This window comes from Oncorhynchus mykiss, chromosome 5, assembly GCF_057628025.1.
Source record: "Oncorhynchus mykiss isolate SJ-2025 chromosome 5, ASM5762802v1, whole genome shotgun sequence".
Taxonomy (NCBI): Eukaryota; Metazoa; Chordata; class Actinopteri; order Salmoniformes; family Salmonidae; genus Oncorhynchus; species Oncorhynchus mykiss.
Genome location: NC_143026.1, coordinates 56,004,248 through 56,032,214, shown reverse-complemented (window position 1 = coordinate 56,032,214; position 27,967 = coordinate 56,004,248). Strand labels below are relative to the sequence as shown.

At 44.5% G+C, this 27,967-nt stretch overlaps 2 protein-coding genes across 9 annotated transcripts in view; one reads left to right on the top strand and one right to left on the bottom strand.

The window, feature by feature from the left end:
- Positions 1-14,262, top strand: part of LOC110524050 (uncharacterized) — a 122,085-nt gene extending 107,823 nt beyond the window's left edge. For all 3 annotated transcript variants that reach the window (XM_021603349.3, XM_090235207.1, XM_021603348.3), the window contains exons 9-11: positions 9,805-9,944; positions 11,301-11,459; positions 13,390-14,262. In XM_021603349.3, the coding sequence (XP_021459024.2) occupies positions 9,805-9,944; positions 11,301-11,459; positions 13,390-13,526 (436 nt within the window). In that variant the 3' untranslated portion in view covers positions 13,527-14,262. The remainder of the gene's footprint in view (positions 1-9,804; positions 9,945-11,300; positions 11,460-13,389) is intronic.
- A 67-nt stretch (positions 14,263-14,329) lies between these two features.
- Positions 14,330-19,343, bottom strand: LOC110524051 (very long chain fatty acid elongase 4). Of its 6 annotated transcripts, none has more exons than XM_021603350.3 (8): positions 18,713-19,343; positions 18,231-18,294; positions 17,504-17,691; positions 17,296-17,376; positions 17,147-17,203; positions 16,814-16,928; positions 15,658-15,785; positions 14,330-15,319 (listed from the first exon to the last, which is right to left on the bottom strand). In XM_021603350.3, exons 1-8 carry the CDS (start codon positions 18,785-18,787, stop codon positions 15,152-15,154), a joined length of 876 nt encoding a protein of 291 aa, XP_021459025.2. In that variant the 5' UTR covers positions 18,788-19,343; the 3' UTR covers positions 14,330-15,151. The 6 variants fall into 6 exon arrangements, with proteins under 6 accessions (XP_021459025.2, XP_090091335.1, XP_036833742.1 ...); XM_090235209.1 differs by having other exon boundaries at positions 19,264-19,326; XM_036977847.2 differs by having other exon boundaries at positions 18,429-18,726.
- Positions 19,344-27,967: the final 8,624 nt, after the last annotated feature.

The window sequence follows — 27,967 nt, the reverse complement described above, 5'->3', positions numbered from 1 at the left end:
GGGTGAATGTGGGTATTGAGCCTAAGGGAGAGGTGCGAGTGGTATGCACCAGATCTCCAGTGCTCACCCACAGCCCGGTTCAACCTGTGCCAGCACTCTGGATGGTCCGGGCTAAAATGGTGATCCAGCCGGGAGTAGTGGTGCCAAGCCTGAGCTGCCAGAGCCGCCCGTCTGTCCTGAGCTGCCAGAGCCGCCCGTCTGTCCTGAGCTGCCAGAGCCGCCCGTCTGTCCTGAGCTGCCAGAGCCGCCCGTCTGTCCTGAGCTGCCAGAGCCGCCCGTCAGTCAGGAGCTGCCAGAGCCGCCCGTCAGTCAGGAGCTGCCAGAGCCGCCCGTCAGCCAGGAGCTGCCAGAGCCGCCCGTCAGCCAGGAGCTGCCAGAGCCGCCCGTCAGCCAGGAGCTGCCAGAGCCGCCCGTCAGCCAGGAGCTGCCAGAGCCGCCCGTCAGCCAGGAGCTGCCAGAGACGCCCGTCAGCCACGAGCTGCCAGAGCCGCCCGTCAGCCAGGAGCTGCCAGAGCTGCCCGTCACTCCGGCGGTGCCGGAGTCGCTCTTCACGCCGGCGCTGCTGGAGTCTCCCGCCTGTCCGGGGCTGCCGGAATCTCCCATCTATCCCGCTGCAAGTGTCCCCAGTCCGAGGCGCCACTTAATTGGGGAAAGACTATGATGGAGTGGGGTCCACGGAGTGGGGGGGGGGGGTACTGTCACGTTCTTACCTTAGTTTTTTTTACGTCTTTGTGTTAGGTTGGTCAGGGCGTGAGTTGGGGTGGGTTGTCTATGTTCTTTTTTCTATGTTATATTTTCTGTGTTCAGCCTAGAATGGTTCTCAATCAGAGGCAGGTGTCTTTCGTTGTCTCTGATTGAGAATCAATCCTTTTCCCACCTGCGTTTTGTGGGTGTTTATTTTCTGTTTAGTGTTTTCTGCACCTTACAGGACTGTTTCGTTTTTTTCATGTTGTTATTTTCTATTTCAGTGTTCAGTAAATAAACATCATGAACACATACCACGCTGCGCATTGGTCTGATATTTCATACTCGTTGTCAGACAACGAAGACAACCGTTACACAAAGTCTGATGAAACAAAATATAACTGTTTGGCCATAATGACCATCATTATGTTTGGAGGAAAAAGGGGGTGCTTGCAAGCCGAAGAACACCATCCAAACTGTGAAGCACGGGGGTGGCAGCATCATGTTGTGGGGTGCTTTGCTGCAGGAGGGACTAGTGCACTCCACAAAATAATGAGGTATGAAAATTATGTGGATATATTGAAGCAACATCTCAAGACATCAGTAAAGTTAAAGCTTGGTCGCAAATGGGTCTACCAAATGGACAATGACCCCAAGCATACTTCCAAAGTTGTGGCAAAATGGCTTAAGGACAACAAAGTCAAGGTATTGGAGTGGCCATCACAAAGCCCTGACCTCAATCCTGTAGCACATTTGTGGGCAGAAATGAAAAGGTGTGTGCGTGCAAGAGGCCTAAAAACCTGACTCAGTTACACCAGCTCTGTCAGGAGGAATGGGCCAAAATTCACCCATCTTGTTGTGGAAAGGTTGTGGAAGGCTACCCGAAATGTTCGACCCAAGTTAAACAATTTAAAGGCAATGCTACCAAATACTAATTGAGTGTATGTAAACTTCTGACCCACTGGGAATGTGATGAAAGAAATAAAAGCTGAAATAAATCATTCTCTCTACTATTATTCTGACATTTCACATTCTTAAAATAAAGTGGTGATCCTAACTGGCCTAAAACATGGAATTTTTAATGGGATTAAATGTCAGGAATTGTGAAAAACTGAGTTTAAATGTAATTAGCTAAGGTGTATGTAAACTTCCGACTTCAACTGTACATACACACACACACACACACCAACATTATGAGATATTGGAAGTGAGACAGGGGTCTGTTTTTCAGTAAGGTTGATGAGGACCATCTGAAATATACCGCTGTGAGTGGATGATGTAAGTGGAGAAATCTTCCTAAGTTTCCATACAAATGAAGATCAAGTGCCTAAGTGATCGTTCTTGTCCACGCCTGTCTCTTTGCCCACCCAAAGCTCCTACTTGTACGTCTGTGATGTGATGACAGCGTTTCATTGCGAGAATTGCAGCAATTTGTGGATTTCATCAAACTGCGATACCTGACCAAAAATGCATGTACTATACACATACATACAGTAACTGCACAGATTTATCTGCCCATCTGAGAGAGAGAGAGTTGTGCCAGGACCTACAACAAGCTGCGTATGAAACGTCTACTCACATTTGCCTGAAGATTGAGCATTTGATTTACATGTTTAAAGCCTTGAGTATACAGGCCGCTGCCAAAGTCAATAGCCGTGCAGCACTTGTTTTTCCCAAACGGTTTAGCAGGACATTCAACATTTTGACAAAATTATCTAACTAACCTGACTCTAGTGCTGCGGCAGCCTCTGACCTCATAGTTAAATGTGTTTACTCTGGCTCAAATGGGCCATTTAGACAAATTTGACTTTGTAAATATCAGTGTCATTTTTCTGAAGCTGATATTAAAATATGCCAGTTAAAATATGATTTCTGTGAACCGTGGCATGCATATGGAGCTCGGAGCAGGAGCTAGAGACACTCGGGGCTTCTCTCACAGACACGGCCATTCTACAGTTGGCGAGGGGCTTGTGAGCGACGATGGGTGGTAAAGGTTGTCATTCAGTGCCTCTTTACCATATGCCATTCTATAATTACAGGGGCAGGGCAGACAGAATTTTTCCTGTGTATTGATATTAGAGCCCCTCGGCAAATATTAGTTTGACATGGTTTGGTACCTTGTGGAGTACAAGGAACTGTGATTGACACGATCTAATTGAATTAGAGTGGCTGCAGAGACGGCATCAAGAGATATACGGTTCTGAAGGGAGACAGTTATTCATAGTCAGCGAGTAACTCCATGCCATCGATCCATCCGTCCATCCATCCCTCCCTCCATTCATTATCACCCCTAAATCATCTGCACGGAGTATCAAATCTCCCAAGTCAAACAAAAATATTCCATCATAGTCATTAATTCAACAGACAGGCCGGAGTCATATAGACGTTTCTGGACGTGGTGGTAGTAGTAGGACTAATCGTGGTTTTGAACTGCCTTTGCTAAATTGCTGATTCAAAGAACAATTCAGACAATTCAAAGTCAATATTCCTTCACCAGGGATGGCATTTATGTAGTGTTTCAGTGTTTCCTCCAGTGTTTTCAGAGGTTGTCTCACTAAAACTAACAGAGAGCTTTTATCGGCCCAGGAAAAGCTCCTTGACTGCTTCGTCTTGGGCCGTAGGGTTAGCTTAGCTCAGCACGGCCCGTCTCTCACGCGTGGCTTTAGCGCGCTAACCAGAACCAGGCGCGTTCCCACCGTCCCGCGCCAAGCCGCCCATGCCCATCCATCAGAGGGGCTTAATGGTGGGCCGCCGAGGGGGGGCGGAAGGGGATCTGATCCATGGTCCCCAGTGGGACAGGAAGGGCAGGTGAAGGAAGACGAACGAGGAGCAGAGCAACTTTCTTCATGAATCTTCATCCTGAGCATCCATCTCTTTTCCGTCTTTCTTTCCATCCCCCTCAACCTTGTAGACAGAACCAAGCCTTAGAGGACAGATCCTAGAACGGCGAAAGATTGCGTCACTGCCAATTGTATTTTTTGCTTGTTATAGATTGTATATAACCTGACAGATAGTCCAGTGCTGATAACGTCCATGTCCTCCTTACATACCTGCTTGGGTTGTAGGAATGTGAATCATTTTGGCTGGATTGTTTTAGCCCCAGGGTGATGTTACAGTGTCCAGGTTGGAATGCATAGTCCTGATCCGCTTGCTCTGTCGTAGAGGTTCATGAAGCCAAGTTTATTGCAGGGCTCAGTCTATGTCTACTGAATCAAATTGTATTCCCGGAATCAAATCAAAGTTTATTTGTCACGTGCGCCGAATACAACAGGTGTAGACTTTACAGTGAAATGCTTACATACAAGCCCTATCCAAAAGTGCCATTTGTAAGTAAAAAATAGGTATTAGGTAAACAATAGATAAGTAAAGGGGGTACTGGTACAGTCAATGTGCGGTTAGTCGGGCTAATTGAGGTAATAGGCACATGTAGGTATAGTTAAAGTGACTATGCATAGATGATAAACAGAGAGTAGCAGCAGCGTAAAAGAGGGGTTGACGGACACACACACACACACACAATGCAAATAGCCCGGGTAGCCATTTGATCAGGAGTCTTATGGCTTGGGGGTAAAAGCTGTTGAGAAGCCTTTTGTCCTAGACATGGGACTCCGGTACCGCTTGCCATGCGGTAGCAGAGAGAGCGGTCTATGACTGGGATGGCTGGGGTCTTTGACAATTTTTGGGCCTTCCTCTGACACTGCCTGGTGTAGAGGTCCTGGATGGCAGGCTTAGCCCCAGTGATGTACTGGGCCGTATGCACTACCCTCTGTAGTGCCTTGCGATCGGAGGTCGAGCAGTTGCCGTACCAGGCAGTGATGCAACCAGTCATGCTCTCGATGTTGCAGCTGTAGAATCTTTTGAGGATCTGAGGACCCATACCAAATCTTTTCAGTCTCCTGAGGGGGAATAGGTTTTGTTGTGCCCTCTTCATGACTGTCTTGGTGTGCTTGGACCATTCTAGTTTGTTGGTGATGTGGACACCAAGGAACTTGAAGCTCTCAACCTGCTCCACTGCAGCCCTGTCGATGAGAATGGGGGTGTGCTCAGTCCTCCTTTTACTGTAGTCCATAAACATCTCCTTTGTCTTGATAACGTTGAGGGATAGATTGTTATTCTGGCATCACCCGGCCAGGTCTCTGACCTCCTTCCAATAGGCTGTCTCATCGTTATCGGTGATCAGGCCTACCACTTTTGTGTCGTCTGCAAACTTAATGATGGTGTTGGAGTCGTGCCTGGCCATGCAGTCATGGGTGAACAGGGAGTACAGGAGGGGACTGAGCACGCACCCCTGAGGGCCTCCAGTGTTGAGGATCAGCGTGGCAGATGTGTTGCTACCTACCCTCACCACCTAGGGGCGGCCCGTCAGGAAGTCCAGGATCCAGTTGCAAAGGGAGGTGTTTAGTCCCAGGATCCTTAGCTTAGTGATGAGCTTTGTGGGCACTATGGGGTTGAACGCTGAGCTGTAGTCAATGAATAGCATTCTCACGTAGGTGCTCCCTTTGTCCAGGTGGGAAAGGGCAGCGTGGAGTGCAATAGAGATTGCATCATCATGTTCACTTTGACGTATTACCTTAGTCATATTCACTCAGTATTATACATTTGGTTAACTGGGTCATATTCACTAAATCAGGTCAATTGAGTCACTGAGCCATAGCCTATCCACTGTACTATTGCCAGTAATCGGAGTCAAAGCTTATCTGGCTGAATGCTCCAAGCAGTGAGGTCCCTCAAACACTTGGCCCTCAGTTCTTTTACACTCACCCCGTCAATCTGAAACGCTCACCCCAACATCTCTCCCCGGCCCTCGTCTTCCCGCCCCTGATCTCGACCAATAGCCAGTAGCCTATCTGTTAATAGCCTCTATGTCAATCTTTCAGGGGTCAGGGGTTAAACCACTCCTTCACAGCAGAAGAAGGGGTCAGGGAAGGCCGGTTGGAAAAAGGCAGTAATGACAGGAGGAGGAGGAGAAGGAGGATGGAGGATTATCAGGGAAGGTGAATACCAGGGGAGAGATTTATACTCGGTGCAGCGTATGAAAGATTCCCCTCATTCCTTGAGCCTGAGCATGCGGCAGCTGGCAGTGATTAGCTTATGATTCACTTTAGCTGCACATAGAGGCTGCTTGTAAAAATATGAACAGTATAACTGTTTCCTGAGTTTGTGCTGACAGCAGCTCCCGGGGGAGTGCCGCTCTCCGCAGAAACACATGGCCGCGGCACTGGGCCCGTGCCAATGGACGGATTAGCCACGCTCGCTGCTAGCAAGCGTTCTAATGCTCTAATGCTAACGCTGGGCAGTGAGAAGACGTTGGTTCGACACTGCGCTGGTTCAAATGGTTCCGTGTGTGTTCAGTGGAGAGGCGTGTGGCTCTCTAAGCTCAAGAGGCAGGAGAGCGACAGAGAGGGTTTGCTTTAGGATATGTGGTAGCATAAGAGGAGGTGCATGAGTCTGTTGTTAGTGCACGGTGAGGTTTCAAATAGAAAGGTCTATATATGGACACAGTCGAAATACCGATCTCTAGCACGTCTTTCTTTTATTAGACATAGCCTTATTTATTCACATATGCATCCTTTATTTAACCAGGTGATGCCCATTGAGATGAGAATCTATTTTTCAAGGGAGCCCTGGCTGTGCCTGAAACATAATCTGTTCCTGTGGGGTGTAGAAAGGCTGTGCCAGGTGGTAGCACTGGGTGGTACTGACCTAGCTTTCTCACACAGTTAGAGCTATGTCATCCTGGCCTTAGAGGTGAGCAGTCATCTGAGGGCTCCGCTGCCTCCGGCAACGCTCTGTCATCACATTCACAGAGCCCGTACTGCTAACCATATGCATCCATCCACGGCACATAGTAACACAGCAACAGTTTATGTGTTGGCATTCTTGAAACACAACTGGAAAAGGGTACTAAGTGGCTGTTGAATATTTGTGAGGAGATTTTGCCTCCTAATGGAGATTTGTGTCTTACTGGTCTGGATATCTGTTTTGTTCAAAGTTAGGTGTTGGGAACAGAGCAGAAATGTGATATTTGTTTCTGCAAATGGACTAAGTACAATTATTTTTCTCTTCAAAAAATAGGCATGATTTTTTTTGGGGGGGTTGAAATGCACTTAGAAGACATCTTAGATGTATCACCCAGATCTCCTTTAATACTGACAAGGGCCTACTGGGTTTCCATATGTGCAGTTGATATCGGAGGTTTACATACACTTAGGTCGGAGTCATTAAAACTAGTTTTTCAACCACTCCGCAAATTTCTTGTTAACAGACTATAGTTTTGGCAAGTCGGTTAGGACATCTACTTTGTGCATGACACAAGTAATTTTTCCAACAATTGTTTGCCAGACAGATTATTTCACTTATAATTCACTGTATCACAATTACAGTGGTTCAGAAGTTTACATACACTAAGTTGACTGTGCCTTTAAACATCTTGGAAAATTCCAGAAAATTATGTCATGGCTTTAGAAGCTTCTGATAGGCTAATTGACATCATTTGAGTAAATTGGAGGTGTACCTGTGGATGTATTTCAAGGTCTACCTTCAAACTGCTTGACATCATGGGAAAATCAAAAGAAATCAGCCAAGACCTAAGAAAAAAAATTGTAGATCTCCACAAGTCTGGTTCATCCTTGGGAGCAATTTCCAAACACCTGAAGGTACCACGTTCATCTGTACAAACAATAGTACGCAAGTATAAACACCATGGGACCACGCAGCCATCATACCGCTCAGGAAGGTGACGCGTTCTGTCTCCTAGAGATGAACGTACTTTGTGCAACAAAAAAAAAAACGTGCAAATGAATCCCAGAACAACAGCAAAGGACCGTGTGAAGATGCTGGAGGAAATAGGTACAAAAGTATCTATTTTATTTTACTAGGCAAGCCAGTTAAGAACAAATTCTTATTTTCAATGACAGCCTAGGAACAGTGGGTTAACTGCCTGTTCAGGGGCAGAACGACAGAATTGTACCTTGTCAGCTCGGGGGTTTGAACTTGCAACCTTCCAATTACTAGTCCAATGCTCTAACCACTAGGCTACCCTGCCGCCCCTATATTCAAAGTAAAACCTCTACGAGTCCTATATCGACATAACCTGAAATGCCGCTCAGCATGGAAGAAGCCACTGCTCCAAAACCGGCATAAAAAAAGCCAGACTGCGGTTTGCAACTGTACATGGGGACAAAGATCATACTTTTTGGAGAAATGTCCTCTGGTCTGATGAAACAAAAATAGAACTGTTTGGCCATAATGACCATCGTTATGGTTGGAGGAAAAAGGGGGAGCCTTGCAAGCCGAAGAACACCATCCCAACCGTGAAGCACGGGGTGGCAGCATCATGTGGTGAGGGTGCTTTGCTGCAGGAGGGACTAGTGCAACTCCACAAAATAGATGGCATCATGAGGTATGAAAATTATGTGGATATATTGAAGCAACATCTCAAGACATCAGTCAGGAAGTTAAAGCTTGGTCGCAAATGGGTCTTCCAAATGGACAATGACCCCAAGCATACTTCCAAAGTTGTGGCAAAATGGCTTAAGGACAACAAAGTCAAGCTATTGGAGTGGCCATCACAAAGCTCTGACCTGTGGGCAGAACTGAAAAAGTGTGTGCAAGCAAGGAGGCCTACAAACCTGACTCAGTTACACCAGCTCTGTTGGGTGAATTTTGGCCCATTCCTCCTAACTTATTGTGAGAAGGTTGTGGAAGGCTACCCGAAACGTTTGACCCTAGTTAACCAAATACTAATTGAGTGTATGTAAACTTCTGACCGACTGGGAATGTGATGAAAGAAATAAAAGCTGAAATAAATCATTCTCTCTACTATTATTCTGACATTTCACATTCTTAAAATAAAGTGGTGATCCTAACTGACCTAAGACAGGGAATGTTTACTAGGATTTAATGTCAGGAATTGTGAAAAACTGCATTGAAATGTATTTGACTAAGGTGTATGTAAACTTCCGACTTCAACTGTATATTGTAGAATGCTACATTAAAAGCAATCTGACAATTCCTGTAAATGACTGGACACAGCAGGAAGAGGTTAGATTAAAACATTTAGAGAGTGCAGCTTTCTGAATAGGTAGAAGAGCTGAATGGATGACATCCAATTGATGCTTTCTGTGACAGTATTTATGCAAGGTTCCTGGGACAGTATTTATGTAAGAGCATGTGGTATCCTTATGACAATCTGCTGTCACAACGCTTGAATGCAATAGAAGTTCACCAAAAACCCACTGCGTTCCATGACTTCTATCACGTTGATTGCAGGTTTTTCCAACGTCCTAATAGCGTAACCATGTTTCGAATTCAAGCGGTTGGAACAAGTTCCCATCTGTTAGTTATAACTCTATTTTAAAAAGCAATTCATCCCCTTGTTGTTGTTTTCCTTCCTCTGTGAAATGCGGTGCACTCAACGCAAAGTGTGACCCTTTGAAGTGTGAACTGAAGAACATGGGAAATACACTCCACAGATCTTTCGGGTATTTGGCACAGTCCCGTCTAGTTGGAGCTATTCGGCTTAACGTTTCTAACTATTTGCTTGCACACATCTGTGTCTAATACCACCGCGGACAAAGCTTGATTTACTTCATCACAATCCAGAAAGCCTATGAGGAAGCATTGGTCGTTGCTTGCCCGCCCCGAGCCGTTCTGTGACAAACATGTCATGCTCATATGCCATCTCTAAAATATTGGAGAAAGTAAACACGAATAGGCTTTCTCCTCCCAGGTCACAAGGCAAGGAGTTAAAGGAAACGGGGAGCTCGGTTTCAGTCGAATGCACCCTCTCGTGTTTGTTGACTTTAGATCGTAACATGTGATAGGTGGAGGACGTTTCCATTTACTGACTACAGTACATACAGTCCAACATGTGTTCTTCTGAGGGGTGTTCAGGACTCTTTAACTGCCCCAGTGTGTCGGTTAGATCACGTGTTGCCGAGTGCGTAGCACTTTGATAAAGTGAGACATTTGATTCGACGAATCATATGTAGCCACAGTTGTTAGAGTGTACACAGGGAACCATTGTCTTGATGCACTTTTGAGCATCTGATTATGCATAACTATTTGTAAATTAGACAATGAATTATGTCTCTCACTCTCACTCTCGCTCACCTGCAGGGTGTCGGGTCCTCTCCTCTCCCCAGGGATGAAGGGTACAGGCACTCCTCCTCCCTTGGAGAAGCAGCAGCAGCAGCAACAGCACATCCACCCCCACCACAAACCCTACTCTCATTACCACCACCAGGCTGCCAGTGACGGTAAGATCAGCCCTGACCAGACTCAATACAACCCAACTGGACTATGTAGTGGGCTGGAAGCCTCAGAGCATTGGTTAAAGATTCAAATGTGTTTTACGCTACCGACTCAACTTTCTGTCATGTAGAATAGATCATGCAAGCAGTTCTATGCAATACATGTCTAACGGCACCTTTTAAAGCATTCCATTCCATGGAATAGGCCTCACACTTTACCACCATATGAACATGAAAGGACACAAGTAGAGGAAGCGGTGTTGTAGAATTGGGACGCGGCCCGTAGGTCTGTCAGAGCGTTTAGCGTTGCACAGAGAGAGAAGATTGCTGTCAGAGAGACAGAACAGGCGAAACCACAGGCGGAAGCCTCCTCTGCTCTGAATTAGCCAACAAAACGCTGCCTTCTGTAGTCAGCTGTCTCTCTCTCTCAGAGCTCCACCAAGGCTGCTCTAGTTAGCTGTCACTCCAGACCCGCTCCCTAATGCCTTAAACACAGCTTTCCCTGTTAAAGATCTACGCATGGACGTCTCTCAAACCACGCTGTGGTCGGGGAGTTGCGTAAAGCGCTCCAGAAATGGGCTGCTTTCACATTATCATTACTTGAGTAGAAAAAGAGAAGGGGGACAATTGACAAACGCTACCACTGAGGAACTGGAAGAGTTAGCGCGCTAACACAAATGTAGCGTTATAATAACTCAAAGCCACACAGTATATGGAATCACTTTGCAAACATAATAATCACTCCTTAACATACCGTATTGTATGGTCACAAGGAATGCCCCTTTCATACACTTTTATTTCCTTTTCTACCTCCCTCTTTACCTCACTCTTACTGACAGTTGTGGCTGCTTTGCACGATATATTATTGTCTCTACCTTCTTGCCCTTTGTGCTGTTGTCTGGGCGCAATAATGTTTCTACCCTGTTTTGTGCTGCTACCATGTAGTGTTGCTACCGTTGCTGTGCTTTCATATGTTGCTGCCATGCTGTGTTGTTGTCTTAGGTCTCTCTTTATGTAGTGTTGTGTTGTCTCTCTTGTGCTGATGTGTGTTTTGTCCTATATTTTTATTTCATTAATTTTTATTTTGAATCCCCTGGCCCCGTAGGAGGCCTTTTTCCTTTTGGTAGGCCATCATTGTAAATAAGAATTTGTTCTAAACTGACTTGCCTAGTTAAATAAAGGTTAAATGAATAAATAGAAATAGATTGACTAAAACAGGTATTCCCATTCAAGTCTTTGCGTCTAGCAGCCATATTTAGTGCATCCATGAGTGTTCCAGTTAAATTGACATGGGGACAAGGGCTTTTCCCATTCTAGTAATTCTACTTCAATTCTCCACTCTCTCCTTCCTTCTCTCCTTAGATTACCAAGGCAGCTTTCAGAGCTGCTTCCATTTTGGAGACTCCTACAGAATGGAGCAGTCTGTGAGTGGTGTTCACTTACCAGCGGACTCACATGGCTACACTTCCCACCAACACAATGGCTTCCACATGTCCAGCACCAGCGGTGGCTCTGCGGCAGGTGAGACTCTAGGATATATCACCTCTACTTCCTCCTTTTCATCCTCCTCCTCTGACATTTCATGTGCTTCCCTGTCATTATTCTCTATCGCACCCCTTTTTCTGCAATTTAGTGTTTATTCTGTCTTTTCGCCTACTTCTTCACTTCCTAAACAAGAAGTATCTTGTATGTGCCTGTGTGATAAGGCAATTCATGACTTTTTAAAGACAGAATTTTAAGATATCTTGATGTCGGTTAGATCAACCACACGCACACACACACCTAAGCGTAGCATCAAAGCTTGTACAGTGCCTTGCGAAAGTATTCGGCCCCCTTGAACTTTGCGACCTTTTGCCACATTTCAGGCTTCAAACATAAAGATATAAAACTGTATTTTTTTGTGAAGAATCAACAACAAGTGGGACACAATCATGAAGTGGAACAACATTTATTGGATATTTCAAACTTGAACAAATCAAAAACTGAAAAATTGGGCGTGCAAAATTATTCAGCCCCCTTAAGTTAATACTTTGTAGCGCCACCTTTTGCTGCGATTACAGCTGTAAGTCGCTTGGGGTATGTCTCTATCAGTTTTGCACATCGAGAGACTGACATTTTTCCCCATTCCTCCTTGCAAAACAGCTCGAGCTCAGTGAGGTTGGATGGAGAGCATTTGTGAACAGCAGTTTTCAGTTCTTTCCACAGATTCTCGATTGGATTCAGGTCTGGACTTTGACTTGGCCATTCTAACACCTGGATATGTTTATTTTTGAACCATTCCATTTTAGATTTTGCTTTATGTTTTGGATCATTGTCTTGTTGGAAGACAAATCTCCGTCCCAGTCTCAGGTCTTTTTCAGACTCCATCAGGTTTTCTTCCAGAATGGTCCTGTATTTGGCTCCATACATCTTCCCATCAATTTTAACCATCTTCCCTGTCCCTGCTGAAGAAAAGCAGGCCCAAACCATGATGCTGCCACCACCATGTTTGACAGTGGGGATGGTGTGTTCAGCTGTGTTGCTTTTACGCCAAACATAACGTTTTGCATTGTTGCCAAAAAGTTCAATTTTGGTTTCATCTGACCAGAGCACCTTCTTCCACATGTTTGGTGTGTCTCCCAGGTGGCTTGTGGCAAACTTTAAACAACACTTTTTATGGATATCTTTAAGAAATGGCTTTCTTCTTGCCACTCTTCCATAAAGGCCAGATTTGTGCAATATACGACTGATTGTTATCCTATGGACAGAGTCTCCCACCTCAGCTGTAGATCTCTGCAGTTCATCCAGAGTGATCATGGGCCTCTTGGCTGCATCTCTGATCAGTCTTCTCCTTGTATGAGCTGAAAGTTTAGAGGGACGGCCAGGTCTTGGTAGATTTGCAGTGGTCTGATACTCCTTCCATTTCAATATCGCTTGCACAGTGCTCCTTGGGATGTTTAAAGCTTGGGAAATCTTTTTGTATCCAAATCCGGCTTTAAACTTCTTCACAACAGTATCTCGGACCTGCCTGGTGTGTTCCTTGTTCTTCATGATGCTCTCTGCGCTTTTAACGGACCTCTGAGACTATCACAGTGCAGGTGCATTTATACGGAGACTTGATTACACACAGGTGGATTGTATTTATCATCATTAGTCATTTAGGTCAACATTGGATCATTCAGAGATCCTCACTGAACTTCTGGAGAGTTTGCTGCACTGAAAGTAAAGGGGCTGAATAATTTTGCACGCCCAATTTTTAAGTTTTTGATTTGTTAAAAAAGTTTGAAATATCCAATAAATGTCGTTCCACTTCATGATTGTGTCCTACTTGTTGTTGATTCTTCACAAAAAAATACAGTTTTATATCTTTATGTTTGAAGCCTGAAATGTGGCAAAAGGTCGCAAAGTTCAAGGGGGCCGAATACTTTCGCAAGGCACTGTATCTAAGGAGTCATGACTTCTCCTCCCTCAGGCTTCAGCTTGGCCCAGGACCTCCAGGGGCCAGGGGGGTGCCAGTTCTCCTCCAGCCCAGAGGAGAGCATCTTCTTCCAGGTGAACAGCTTCGACCGCAGCCTGAGCCAGATGTCCTCTGTCTACACAGAGACATAGAGGACCGGATGCTGCCCTATGTACCGTTATACGGGCCTCTCATGGAGTATGCATTTCAATAGTCTGAGGTGATAGCCTTTCCTTGGTCTCTGTTCCAGTTTGTACTGATCTAGAGGAAACAAGCTGAGTGAAAGCAAGCCAATCGGTAGCTTCCAGACCTGTGTTGCTTTTCTTTTGTTAGATCAGGGTGGATGAAGGGAAGGGGGACTAGGAAAGGCAATTTTAGAGTATTGAGATAGACCCTAGTATAATACGTTATTCCATGATTCCGCTGGTCAATGGCCATCCTTTGTAGCTTTTTCTACTGCTCTGAAAGAACTGTCGTACCTCCCTACAGCCCTGCCCGAACAGATACCAAGTGGACACATTTCAAACGGAGACATGACCTACTCCAGAACTCCCTCCTCTTTCTCTCTCCTTCCGTCTCTACATCATTCAATCTACTAAGAACTGAAATGTAGACAAATATATATCATTTTGCCGTGTTGTTTTTAACAGTGGAAAATAAATGTATTGTTTGCATTCCTTTGTTTTTTTTGTGTGTTTGTTTATTTTGTTTGAATTGTCTTAAGATATTTCTGGATGGTAAATGGAGGGGTGGTGGATGGTCATTCGTGAAATATTCTGGAACACAGTCAAATCTACTTTATCATGTGTATAAATGTACAGTTTGTTTAAAGCGATCTTCTGAATGTTTGTTATTCCCACGTTTAAGAAATAAATGCGATTACAATAATACAGATGGTGACTCTTCTTCTTACAGTGGTATGCACATCCATGGAATTATCACAGGTGCAGGGTAATGCCATGTCACAGTAAAATACCATTTTAATTATGGGAGCATTCAAATAAAACAGTGTTCAGGAATTCTTATTTTCCGATGATCCTCACTTAGTGTTATTACATGGTTATAGCACAAAGTGCACGATCCTTGCCTAATTACAAGTTTCAAATAACTAAAGCACAATATATCTTGCTATAATGTGAAATGTATGTGCCCAAGATATAACCAGCAGTACCCACATAAAGTAGTGTATACATATGGGAATGTTCAAGTGGCAGGCAAATTAGACAAGTGGCGAACAGTTCCACTGCAGTTGACACGCTGGTAAGTGAAGCACCAACCATAGACAGACTCTGCCCTCTTGTGGGCATTCTCAAATGCTGCAAGCGGGCATACAAACCAAATGTTTCACGCTAGCACTCTGAAAAGTAATGCCGCTGAATTGAGACAACCTGCAAAATGTCTCCTCTAACTCTACACTTAAGTTGTATAGCGCATACGTGACAAACAAAAATAACCATGTCAGTCTCGTTCCTTTCAATGAATGACAAAGATCTTTTCATTGGTACACAGCCAGTCAAGGCCATCAATAACACACAGGGCACACACTGGTTGAATCAACGTGGTTTCCACGCAATTGAAATTAAATCACGTCAAACCAATGTGGAGTGGACGTTGAATTGACGTCCGCTCAGTGGGAAGTAGAGACCATAGGGAACATTGTAGAACGCTTCACAAAAACAATGCATCTCCAGATACTGTATTAAAAAGGTTTTACATTTGACAGTGAATTTAATTCAGGTACAGCATGACACAGTGAGTGCGTGATTGTCCATAGCCTTTACGTCTTCTTGCTCTTCCTGTTGAGGTAGCTCTGATAGTAGAAGTTGCTGAAGAGAGCAATGAGACTGACACAGTAGGCAAACACCACAGCGTTCATGGAGTCCGGGAAGTCACACTCAGTGAAGAGGTTGTAGCCAGTGTGAGTGGTCAACAGGACAAACTGGAGCTGAAACACCAGGCGGCAGAACATTGGTTCGGGTTCAGAACGTTTCCAGATGTTAGTACACTATATCCATTCATAGACGTAACATGATCTGTTTTGTACCAATACCCTAAGCTCTCAAAGAATCTCATCCACACACTCAAAGGGCCAGTTTCCTGGACACAGATTAAGCCTAGTCCTGGATTAAAAAGCATGCTCAAAGACATTTCTCCATTGAAGTAGTTTTTTCATCCACGATTAGGCTTAATCTAGGTTCAGGATACGAGGCCCAAGTGCAAGCCTACCCACTTTATGTTTGAGCCCTACTAGATGTATCCCGAGCTGAAGCTAAAGCCACTAACCAGCTGCAGTGAGGTCAGATAGCGCTTCCACCATAAGTACTTCTGCGTGTGAGGCCCCAGGGCAGCCAGTCCGTAGTAAGAGTACATCACGATGTGCACAAAGGTATTGAGCAGGCCGATGAAGAACGCTATGAGGAGACAGAGGAACACGAAACGTCTCGGCCATCTGCTGCACAACCTCTACGTCATGACAGGTTTGGACAATTTGTTATAGGATACCATTGTGATACTATTATGAATATTCTCCCAGGTAATGAGAAGTGCCTACCCGGGAGTTGATAACAAAATGTTATAAGATGTTAATGAAGCAGGTATTGAACAAATCTATGGGATTAACAAGTATGGCTCAGAGTTTTTTCTGGTCAGGACATGTGATTAGGAAAAACTCCTGGCCTGCAGTCCAAACACTTAGACACACCCTATCCCCTCCCCCCTCAAATGAAGTGGACACGTCTGACGAGTGTACACTTGCGGGGCAAGGGAGGAAGGAATGATTTTTAAATGGACCACCCTTGGCCGGAAATTCGTCACTTGTTCATCCCGCGATGATTGTGTTTTCAGTCACCAGTAGTTTGGGGGTGATTTATATGCGCTACAGTCAATTAGGAGTGCATGTCTACTTATATTAAATATATCATTATTAATATACGCCTACTGTATGATAGCTAGCAAATTAATTAACTGACGTTAGCCTGCCTAGCTGGAACTTCTGAAGAAGGAAAATGTTTTATTTCTACAATTTCAAAAAGCTAACCAAACAAAAACATATTTACTTTTTACGAGACGTGTTTGTGTCGTCATTGCACAATTTCTAACTTATTTGCATTCGTTTTTACTTACACTTGTATGTTGACTTCTCCATTGATGTTGTTTTTAAGTTTTCGCTGACTTTTCTTAGCGGATGTACAATCGTAGTGAATTGAATTATGGAGAGTTTCAGGGCCCGGAGTGAACATAATTGTACACTCGCAAAGACGACTAAAAACGAGTGCTGAGGGGCTTATGTTGCAAACTTCCCTTGCTTGGCTAATCATTTGGACCGCCCTCCAAATGGCGACTGGGATTCCCCCAAGGGCATAAGGTGAGGGTAAGTGGACGAGGGTGTATCTTTTAAATGTTTGGACCGCAGCCCTAGTCTTTGTCATGCAAGACTTACATTGGCCTCCAGCCAGATACTTGACCCCTGCCCACCAGTTGAAGATCATGGTGCCATGGTGATAGACATGCAGGAAAGTCAGCTGACTGTTCTTCTTCCTCAGGATGAAGAACACCTGCCAATTAAGAGTTTGAAATGGGTTTAGAATGGGCTTCCAGTGTTTCTCTTGACTCCGATGCTAATCCTGGCCTGGGCTATATTCATTAGTGCATACTGTAAGAAAAAGTTTTGGAATGGAAAACAAATGTTTGTTAAGTAGTCGCTCCCCATTTCAGTACTTTTTCCTCCGTTTGGTGCCTAGTGAATACGACCCTGATTTTCAATGTGCTTTACCGTGTCAGCCAATTCTATGACCTTGGAGAAGAAAAACCACCAGCATACTTTGGCCATCTGGTGAAGAAACAGAGTTAGGCCACTTAGGTCAACTATATCAGAGGTCCAACGGTTGTTGTACAATAGGGAGTTTTCAGATGCACTCTCACCCTCATCGCCAGTGGACTAGTGCTGTAATCCACAGGTTGACACAGGTAACTGTAGTTAGACAGCAAGGACGTGACCAAGAACTGCAACATCAAAGCACTTATAAGTCAGGTGAAACATGTCATTATAAAGCATAATGAGCCCCAGTTCTGTGGCTGCCACAGACACACACAGACATGCACATTTTTGATGGGAGTAGGAAAAGCACACCTCATGGAACATGTAGACAGACAGGCAGACCATGGCGAAGTTGTAGACAATGAGTACAGCCTTGAGATCAACTGGTTCCCTGCGTTTCATCAGCTTGGGCCCAGCCCAGACCACTCCAAGATAGAGGAGGAATATAATGGCCACTGGCATAGGGGAGTAGACCAGTAGCCATGGGTCTGTCCTTTTATCTGAAACACATCACTGTAGTACTAATACATACGACTGAGTCATATTCACTAGGCACCAAACAGAAGAAAGCGGACTGAAATAGGAAGGGGCAACCTGAACTTGTCCAATAAGAGCCACTCATGTTCACTTTCTGTTGCAAGACATTTGGCTACGGTTTGAAACGGAGTGCACTAATGAATACATGGATTGATTGTATTTGTAGTAGCCTATATTCCGATATCTGTTGACTGTGTGAGGGAGGCTAGTGATGCATGTTCTACAGTGTGTGTATCAATTGCAACTAGATAATCCAATTTTCATGTCAGTCCTGTGATGTACTGTGTTCTTGGCCACAAAGCAGCCATTATGTAAGAATTTTCTGCATTGCCAGCTGTGATACACATCCACCATTTCATTCACTACCCCTTCACACTAGAACAGCACAATGTGACAACGCTGTAGGCTTTATTTTCTCCTGATAGGACAGGCTGAAGGAAATGAGTGCACTTTTAATTAACAGTAGCCTATCATAAAGACTGTACACAAATTCTGAAAATACCTCCATTCTCTAAAATCCACTGGCGCATGGACTGAACGCTTTGCCATGTTGAAGCCATTTGACACTGTTGGAACAGAACGTTGGTCATTGATAATTAACGACGGAGGTCAGTCACTCTTTGCATAATCAAGTTGTGAGACAGACCACACAACGACCAAAGTGTAGGATTTACACTTTCCCATTTCGCATTCTATATACCTTGGTCAGTCTGATACAATTCACTGAAATCACCAAGCAATGTGTCAATTGCTGGCACATGAGAGAGGTGCAGTATAACCTCGATGCATCTGGACTTTAAACATTGTTTTAGTACGCAAGTAATAACATTGTTAACGTACATTTCATTAGGCTTTCTTGGCGTTTCACGCGCGCCATAAATTCATATAGTTATAAACATCCATATTTGTGAAGATATTTAAGTTAAGCTTTTCGCAGGAATAAATAAAATACAGAGCTGTGCTGCGTGAACGAACTGCACTTACCCGACTAAAGCGTTGGACTGGTGACAGCGCGCGCTCCACACAGCATTTTGATTGGACAATGCGACAACAGCTCATATAGGCAGGTAACGCAAAGTTCTTCAAGAATATGGAATTCGCAGTTCTTATCAGTGATGCCAATTTAGCAATTTTGTTGCTAGATTCAGCAACTTTTCAGAGTACCTTGGCAACTTTTTTTCAAACATCACCTAGAAACAAATGTAGCTACTTTTAAAAATATATTTGTAACTTTTAGCAACTTTTGAAACGTGACTCAAACGCTAAAATGCACGCATTTTCTCTCTAAATGTCACAAAAACGTTTTTTTTCCTGTGCATTGTGAGTGACGTCAGCAGCAGGACAGCAGCAATTTCAGCAAATTGCAAATAAGTGTTGGCTGACTTCAGCAGCAGTAGCATGGGTTCGATGAGCCAACCCCAATGAATATAGTTGGTAACGAATGTTTGATCATGAACAGAACTTACAACATCAATCAAAAAGTTTCAATCAAAATTGGTACAGCCAGAAATACAGAAAAGAGTGGGAGTCTGTACCTGAACAAATGTCAAATCATATTTTTTGCAGATGGCCAGTCAATTTGAGTAACGTTATTGTGTATCTTACGTAATGACACAGTTTTACGTTATCACGCAATGACATCACAACGTCATTTAGCAACTTTTAGCAACAAATCAACCTGCCTCTAGCAACACCCTGAAAATCAGATGGCAACACTGTGGCTGACTGCAGCAGCAGTAGTATGCGTTCGACTAGACAAACCCAATGAATATAGTTGGTCACAAATGTTTGATCTTGAACAGAACTTACAACATCAATCAACATGTCTCAATCACAATTGTACAACCAGAAGTACAGAAAAGAGTGGGAGTCTGTACCTGAATTTAAAAGGGTGGCTGAAGCCAGTAATTGGGGATGATTGTCGGGCATAATGTGCGTACTGCAAATCAGATATGCTTGAAAAAATGTATGACATCAAAAAACATTGTGCTACAGCAAAGCATATAAATAAATCAAAACCCAACAACTCCACAACGTAGTCTACATGATCACAGTTGGTTAAGAAAGTGGATAACTGCAAAAGCGGCCATTGCGGAGCATTGTTCGCTGCTAGCGTGCGACCATTTAGGTATGGTTTGCAGAGCTGCCTTTTCAGATTCTGTGGCAGCAACAAACTTCCAAATGCAGCGCACCAAGTGCACAGAAATGATTATGGGAGTACTGGCTCCTCATCTTCTCAAAAGGGTAACATCAGATGTGGGGGATGAGAAGTTGACAGAATAAGTTGTATGTTTTAAAATAACAACTAAGATATTTCACCCTGAAACTGTATCCCTGTGTGTGAAATGCATTAGACACGTAAGACTATACGTTGATAATGTGTGCAGTGTAGGCAGGATAGAATTAGAACATTGTGTTCCTTACAGGACATTCTGTCCCCACCCGTGAAGTGGAGAAACTGTTAGGCTTGCAGAACATCATGAAACATGTTGCAGAATATGATAAACAATGTAAGTGTACAGTGGAATAATACAGCCCGCCTAAAGCGGACTGATGTGTGTGTGTGTAAAAGATGGGCTCTGAACTTGAGAGGGCAGAGCTCTCTGAATAAAGAACTGACCAATTGTATGCTGGGAGTCTGTTTATTAAAACGTAGAGCCTTACAACCTCTAGGATACAGATGGCGTTATAAAATAGTTCAGTTAGAACATTGAGATAGAAATTCCAGTGACAGAAGTGCAGTCTCCTTTTGGATGAGTCCACTGATGTCAGTGTCTCGAAATACCTGGGTGTGGTGATTCGGTATTTCAGTGCTAAAAAAATAAGAACAGTTGTGTCCACATTTCTTGGGCTGGTTGAAATTGGAGGGGGGCGATGCCAGATCAATAGCAAAGGCGGTAGTTGAGTTTCTGGAGAATTGTAACCTTAAAAAAAACAGATTCTTCGGGGTATTGGTACTGATAATGCCTCCGTGATGGCTGGGGTGCACAATGGGGTGCACAAGATTTGAAAGGAAGAATGTGCATTGCCCAATTTGGTACTCATCCGCTGTGTGTGCCATTCTTTACAATTGGCTGTCAGTGCAGCATCCAAAGAAACCATCCCTAGGAGTGTTGAGTACTTAATCAGGGAAACCTACAACTGGTTTTCGATTTCCCCAAAACGGCGCGAGGTGTACAAAGCAGTGTATGCCACCATTAATTTTGGCCAGAAACCCCTGCAGATCACCAAAGTGTGTGTTACACATTGACTATCAATTGTGCCTGAGGTAACTCGTATATTGAGCCAGTGGGAAGAACTGAAACTCCGCTTTGAGGTGACCAATGCCAGTGAGCGTTGCTACATGGCGGATGTGCTCCACGCCATATACGTGGACAAGACCAACTATGTCTACCTGACATTCTTGAAATCAATCCTGTCCGACGTACAAGTTGCAGTGAAGTCATTTGAGGGAGAGCAAACAGATCCTTTTTGACAATCTGGCACACCTCTTAACATCAATTTGCAGCAGAGTAGTCAACTCTATGGCAAAAATTGATGTCCTGAAGGATGCCATTGATGGACATCTCAGTCCATCACCATACCTTGGGTATCTTTTCGAGAGCACGGTGTACCAACTCAGTCTTGCGCTAGTGGACAAAAAGGTCATTCGGAGACGGTGCATCAACTGCATTGTTGCTTTAAGCAAGGCTCCATGACAACCTTGAAGCCTTGTGAAACATGGCCTTGTTCAGTGTTAAGGAAACGCTAAAGCACAATAAAGGCACCACTGAAATTATTAAAGTAGCTGAGCTACTGGAATACCAGCCCCAAACAATTGATACAATTGTTTCCCAATGGAGAAACATCCATCTGTTTAGGTGGGAATCAACTGAAAATACAGTCGAGTTTTGGAGTGAAGTCAATAACTACACGGACTCTTCCGGGTCAAATCCATTTGAAGAACTGTGCAAAGCTGCACTCGCTGCCCTCTCCTTGCCACACTCAAATCCGGAGGTTGAGTGTGGTCAAGTCAAAGTTAAGTCAAAGTTAAGAAATAGAATGTCACTGCACACTCTCAACTCCATACTCCTGGTGCGGTACGGACTGAAGCTGGCTGGTGATACCTGTTACCAGCATAAACTACCAGGTGAAGTTCTGCTGCAGTTTGGCACCACAGCTGCATACTGTGGCCACTCCATCCTCTACTGCTGGTTCCAGCTCTGTGACAATGCAGTTGGACAGTGAAGATGAAGAGGATTTCCTTGCCAATCTATGATTCATCATATTTACAGTACGTATGCAAGGAGTGGACTTTCTGGAACTGGCGGAGACACACAGCTGATGGTGGCAGTGTGCCCTGCAGTGTGTGCGAGAACAGTGGCAATATCTGGAGGAAACCATTGAGCAGCTAGCCAGCCAAGCAGCACAACAACCCGGAGAGAGCTGGAGAGAGATGCCTAGCGCACACATTATTTGAGTTAAGTTGCTTGTTCAATAAGATAGCATATATACCTTGTTATTAGCTTGTACCTATAATTGTTGATCAGTTAGGTAGAATGTTAACTACCAATAAATACACTGCTTAAAACTATAATTGTTCAGAATGTGTAGGTTTACTACTTGAAAAGAAATAACATGTATTTGTTCAATGAAGTGTAATTGCTTAATAATTCAATGTGTTGTGTTTAAAAATAAAAATATCTGATCATATAAAATGTGTTGTGTTTATATTACTTTTACAAATAAAAAAAATAAAAAATAAACAAATCTAAACTAACAAATGTCAAATCATATTTTTCGCCGAGATGGCCAGTCAATTTGAGTAACGTTATTGTGCATTCTACGTAACGATGCAGTTTTACATTATTATGTGATGACGTCATCACGCAATGACATCACAACTTAATTTAGCAACTTTTAGCAACAAATTGACCTGCCTCGAGCAACTTCCCCTGAAAATTAGTTGGAAACACTGGTTCTTAGTGGCCATTTGAGCTTGCGTTCAGCAAGACGAAACCCAAAGGCTGCCATAATATTTATGTAGGCTACATAAAAATAAACAACATCCTGTTTTGTTGATGATGGTATGCTAGATATCAACAACAATAAAGATACAGTGTATCTTCGAGCTTTAGTCCGTCTACATGTGTTTAGTCTCCTCAATGCATGTGCATCTTTGATTATTTCATGACAAGAGGTAAAAATGCACCAAAGCATATTTTATGCACCATATAGGAGGCCACTGTTGCAACTTATTATGGAAGGATGAAATAGTATGAATGTATTCATTAAAATAAAGTAAATTAAAATATGTAAATCAGGCAGAAGTTTGCATCCTGTAGCTCCAACTCCAAAAAGTTCTGGGACACTGTGAAGTCCATGGAGAACAAGAGCACCTCCTCCCAGCTGCCCACTGCACTGAGACTAGGTAACATGGTCACCACCGATAAATCCATGATTATCGAAAACTTCAACAAGCATTTCTCAACGGCTGGCCATGCCTTCCGCCTGGCTACTCCAACCTCGGACAACAGCTCCCCCCCCCCCGCAGCTACTCGCCCAAGCCTCTCCAGGTTCTCCTTTACCCAAATCCAGATAGCAGATGTCCTGAAAGAGCTGCAAAACCTGGACCCGTACAAATCAGCTGGGCTGGACAATCTGGACCCTCTATTCCTGAAACTATCCGCCGCCATTGTCGCAACCCCTATTACCAGCCTGTTCAACCTCTCTTTCATATCGTCTGAGATCCCCAAGGATTGGAAAGCTGCCGCAGTCATCCCCCTCTTCAAAGGGGGCGACACCCTGGACCCAAACTGTTACAGACCTATATCCATCCTGCCCTGCCTATCTAAGGTCTTCGAAAGCCAAGTCAACAAACAGGTCACTGACCATCTTGAATCCCACCGTACCTTCTCCGCTGTGCAATCTGGTTTCCGAGCCGGTCACGGGTGTACCTCAGCCACGCTCAAGGTACTAAACGATATCATAACCGCCATCGATAAAAGACAGTACTGTGCAGCCGTCTTCATAGACCTTGCCAAGGCTTTCGACTCTGTCAATCACCGTATTCTTATCGGCAGACTCAGTAGCCTCGGTTTTTCGGATGACTGCCTTGCCTGGTTCACCAATTACTTTGCAGACAGAGTTCAGTGTGTCAAATCGGAGGGCATGCTGTCCGGTCCTCTGGCAGTCTCTATGGGGGTGCCACAGGGTTCAATTCTCGGGCCGACTCTTTTCTCTGTATATATCAATGATGTTTCTCATGCTGCGGGCGATTCCCTGATCCACCTCTACGCAGACGACACCATTCTATATACTTCCGGCCCGTCCTTGGACACTGTGCTATCTAGCCTCCAAACGAGCTTCAATGCCATACAGCACTCCTTCCGTGGCCTCCAACTGCTCTTAAACGCTAGTAAAACCAAATGCATGCTTTTCAACCGTTCGCTGCCTGCACCCGCACGCCTGACCAGCATCACCACCCTGGATGGTTCCGACCTTGAATATGTGGACATCTATAAGTACCTAGGTGTCTGGCTAGACTCTAAACTCTCCTTCCAGACCCATATCAAACATCTCCAATCGAAAATCAAATCAAGAGTCGGCTTTCTATTCCGCAACAAAGCCTCCTTCACTCACGCCGCCAAACTTACCCTAGTAAAACTGACTATCCTACCGATCCTCGACTTCGGCGACGTCATCTACAAAATTGCTTCCAACACTCTACTCAGCAAACTGGATGCAGTTTATCACAGTGCCATCCGTTTTGTCACTAAAGCACCTTATACCACCCACCACTGCGACTTGTATGCTCTAGTCGGCTGGCCCTCGCTACATATTCGTCGCCAGACCCACTGGCTCCAGGTCATCTACAAGTCCATGCTAGGTAAAGCTCCGCCTTATCTCAGTTCACTGGTTACGATGGCAACACCCATCCGTAGCACGCGCTCCAGCAGGTGTATCTCACTGATCATCCCTAAAGCCAACACCTCATTTGGCCGCCTTTCGTTCCAGTTCTCTGCTGCCTGTGACTGGAACGAATTGCAAAAATCGCTGAAGTTGGAGACTTTTATCTCCCTCACCAACTTCAAACATCTGCTATCTGAGCAGCTAACCGATCGCTGCAGCTGTACATAGTCTATTGGTAAATAGCCCACCCATTTTCACCTACCTCATCCCCATACTGTTTTTATTTATTTATTTTTATTTTTCTGCTCTTTTGCACACCAATATCTCTACCTGTACATAACCATCTGATCATTTATCACTCCAGTGTTAATCTGCATAATTGTAATTATTTGCCTACCTCATGCCTTTTGCACACAATGTATATATAGACTCCCCTTTTTTTCTACTGTGTTATTGACTTGTTAATTGTTTACTCCATGTGTAACTCTGTGTTGTCTGTTCACACTGCTATGCCTTATCTTGGCCAGGTCGCAGTTGCAAATGAGAACTTGTTCTCAACTAGCCTACCTGGTTAAATAAAGGTGAAATAAAAAAAATAAAAAAATAAAAATGTATAAAATGGATAATGCCCCCGAAGCCGGTGTTTGCCGGACCGAGACATACAACACCAGGGTCAATATCATTAAAAGTGTTATTTTCTGTCCTCAAGATAAATCATTCAAAATGGTATATAAAAACAATATACACTGGATGAAATTTAAAAAGGATCCTTATGTGTGTATGCCTTCATGATAATAGAAGCGCAATGACATAGACTTCAAAGTAAATTTGATAGGTTAAAATGTATTTTATTTCAGTGGAAGGAGGCAAGTTTTAAATGTCCTAAGTGCTGCTCAATCAACTTCAACGAGAATAATTAGGAATAAATGTATACATTAAAAATATATATATTTTTTAATTAAATGTTATCCTATGTATAGTCTTTATGTAAAATGCTGCACTTTTTATAAGAATATGGACTATTTTCTGTATGTCCTCAAAGTCGTTGTCCACCCTGTTACATTGTGGTTACTGGCACTTTAAGAAAATATATATTTTCTACAATGACAGGGTGGACAGGGTACATTTTCATCATTATATGTTGGTGATGTGATGTGGGAAAGCATAACATGTCCACCCTGTTACAAAAGATGTTATTCGAATTTCATAATTTCAAAATATATTTGTCAAGCAATGCAAATTCCTTTTCAAGTGGCAACCATTATACTCGCTTCATCACAATCACTTGGAGCATAGTTGCTAATTTTAGCTCAAAATGTCCACCCTGTTATTATCCACATAACAGAGTGGACATGCACTCAACAGGGTGGAGAAATTGATATCTTGCAGCAATGGGTTGCAAAATATGTTTTTCTTCATAAATTGTATCACATAATTAGTGTATATATAGCATGTATAGTATTTTAAGAATAAATAAATATCAATTGAAAAATAGGTCGTTCTGAAGGAATGACAACTACTAGTGCAGCTGAAAGACAGCGGCAATACAGAGAACGACGTAATGCTGACCCAGAAAGAAGGAAAGAGTATCTAGAGAAAGAGCGGGAGAAATGGAGAAAAGATAAAGAGACAGGGAAGAAAGACTCAGTGACAGAGTGCAGCGTACAGAAAGGAAGAAATGGAGAAATTCAAAAAGGATACTCAAGAGCCAGTGCGTCGCTGCAGTCCCAAACCCCCCCCCCCCCCCCCCCCCCCAACTCCTGAAAATCAGCCTGGGCTCCTCTCCTCCTCTGCGGAGATGTTCTTCATTACTGAGAGTGATGTTGAGGCAAGAGCCGAAGTAACCCTCCTTCCTCCCCATACACACATACATGTTTCTTGTACAGTAGCTGGTTGAGTTTTGAAATATATAAAGTCGTTTGTTACTCTTTATATCGTATCATATGCTATATTTCTTCTCACCTCAGATGCCTGCCTGAGATGCCATTAAAGGAATGATGAAGATTCATCAGGTTACCAGTGTCTCACCAGGCCAGATAAAAAAAAAACAGGGACATTACTTGTCTGTGCAAGAAGGATAGTGGTTATGTTGGACTGTCCTTGACCCTGCATTATCTAGCCAGCTCCCTGCATCTCATGACAAGGCTGACACCACATGGCGACCTGGCACCAGTGAACTTAATCACGTAGGGGAGTGGTGTGTCAATTATGACCATGAAGGATACCCTGGCATCATCATGGATGTAGAGGAACATAACATTAATGTAATGCTCCGGGTGTTGTGGGTGTGGAGTCAAATGCAGGAGACAGAGAGTTCAATGCTGCGCGTCTTTTAATCGCACCAACGCACCACAGGGTGCTCACAAAAAAGTTACGTTCCCAAAACACAGGGAATCAAAATGTACAATGGGAAACAATCCCGACCGGACACTAACACGTGCCTATACCACAGAGCCGAAGGTTACATAGAAATAATCCCGCACAACAACCAGGCGGGCCGGCTGTCTAATAAAGACAAACTAATTAAACATCCACAGGTGCTACCACTCAACATACAAGGAGGGGAAGGAAAAACAATCAGTGGCAGCTAATAGGCCGGTGACGACGACCGCCGAGCGCCACCTGCCTGGGAAAGGGAAACACCCTCGGTCGGACTCGTGACAGTACCCCCCCCCTGACGCGCGGCTCCCACAGCGCGCCGACACCGGCCTCGAGGTCGCCCCGGAGGACGAGGCGCAGGGCGATCCGGATGGAGGCGATGGAAATCCCTCAACATGGAGGGATCCAAGATGTCCCCCACCGGTACCCAGCACCTCTCCTCCGGACCGTACCCCTCCCAGTCCACGAGGTACTGCAGGCCCCTCACCCGGCGTCTTGAGTCCAGAATGGCCCGGATCGTGTACGCCGGGGACCCCTCGATGTCCAGCGGGGGGGGGAGGGACCTCCGGTACCTCACAGTCCTGCAGGGGACCAGCTACCACCGGCCTGAGGAGAGACACATGAAACGAGGGGTTAATACGATAATAGGAAGGGAGTTGTAATCGATAACACACCTCGTTTATCCTCCTCAGGACTTTAAAGGGCCCTACACACTGCGGACCCAGCTTCCGGCAGGGCAAGCGGAGAGGTAGGTTTCGGGTCGAGAGCCAGACCCTGTCCCCCGGTACAAACACGGGGGCCTCACTGCGGTGGCGGTCAGCACTCCTCTTCTGCCGTCCACTCGCTTGTCGTAGAGATTCCTGGACGGCCCTCCAGGTCTCCTTGGAGCGCTGTACCCATTCCTCCACCGCAGGAGCCTCGGTCTGGCTCGGATGCCATGGTGCCAGGACCGGCTGGTACCCCAACACA

Excerpts from the sequence above, each read along its gene's own strand:
- LOC110524051 (XM_021603350.3), bottom strand. The coding sequence starts at position 18,787 with ATGAGCTGTTGTCGCATTGTCCAATCAAAATGCTGTGTGGAGCGCGCG. Across the intron at positions 17,377-17,503 it reads CTGTCTACATGTTCCATGAG|TTCTTGGTCACGTCCTTGCT; the intron begins GTGTGCTTTTCC and ends TTGATGTTGCAG. Across the intron at positions 16,929-17,146 it reads TCATAGAATTGGCTGACACG|GTGTTCTTCATCCTGAGGAA; the intron begins GTAAAGCACATT and ends CTTAATTGGCAG.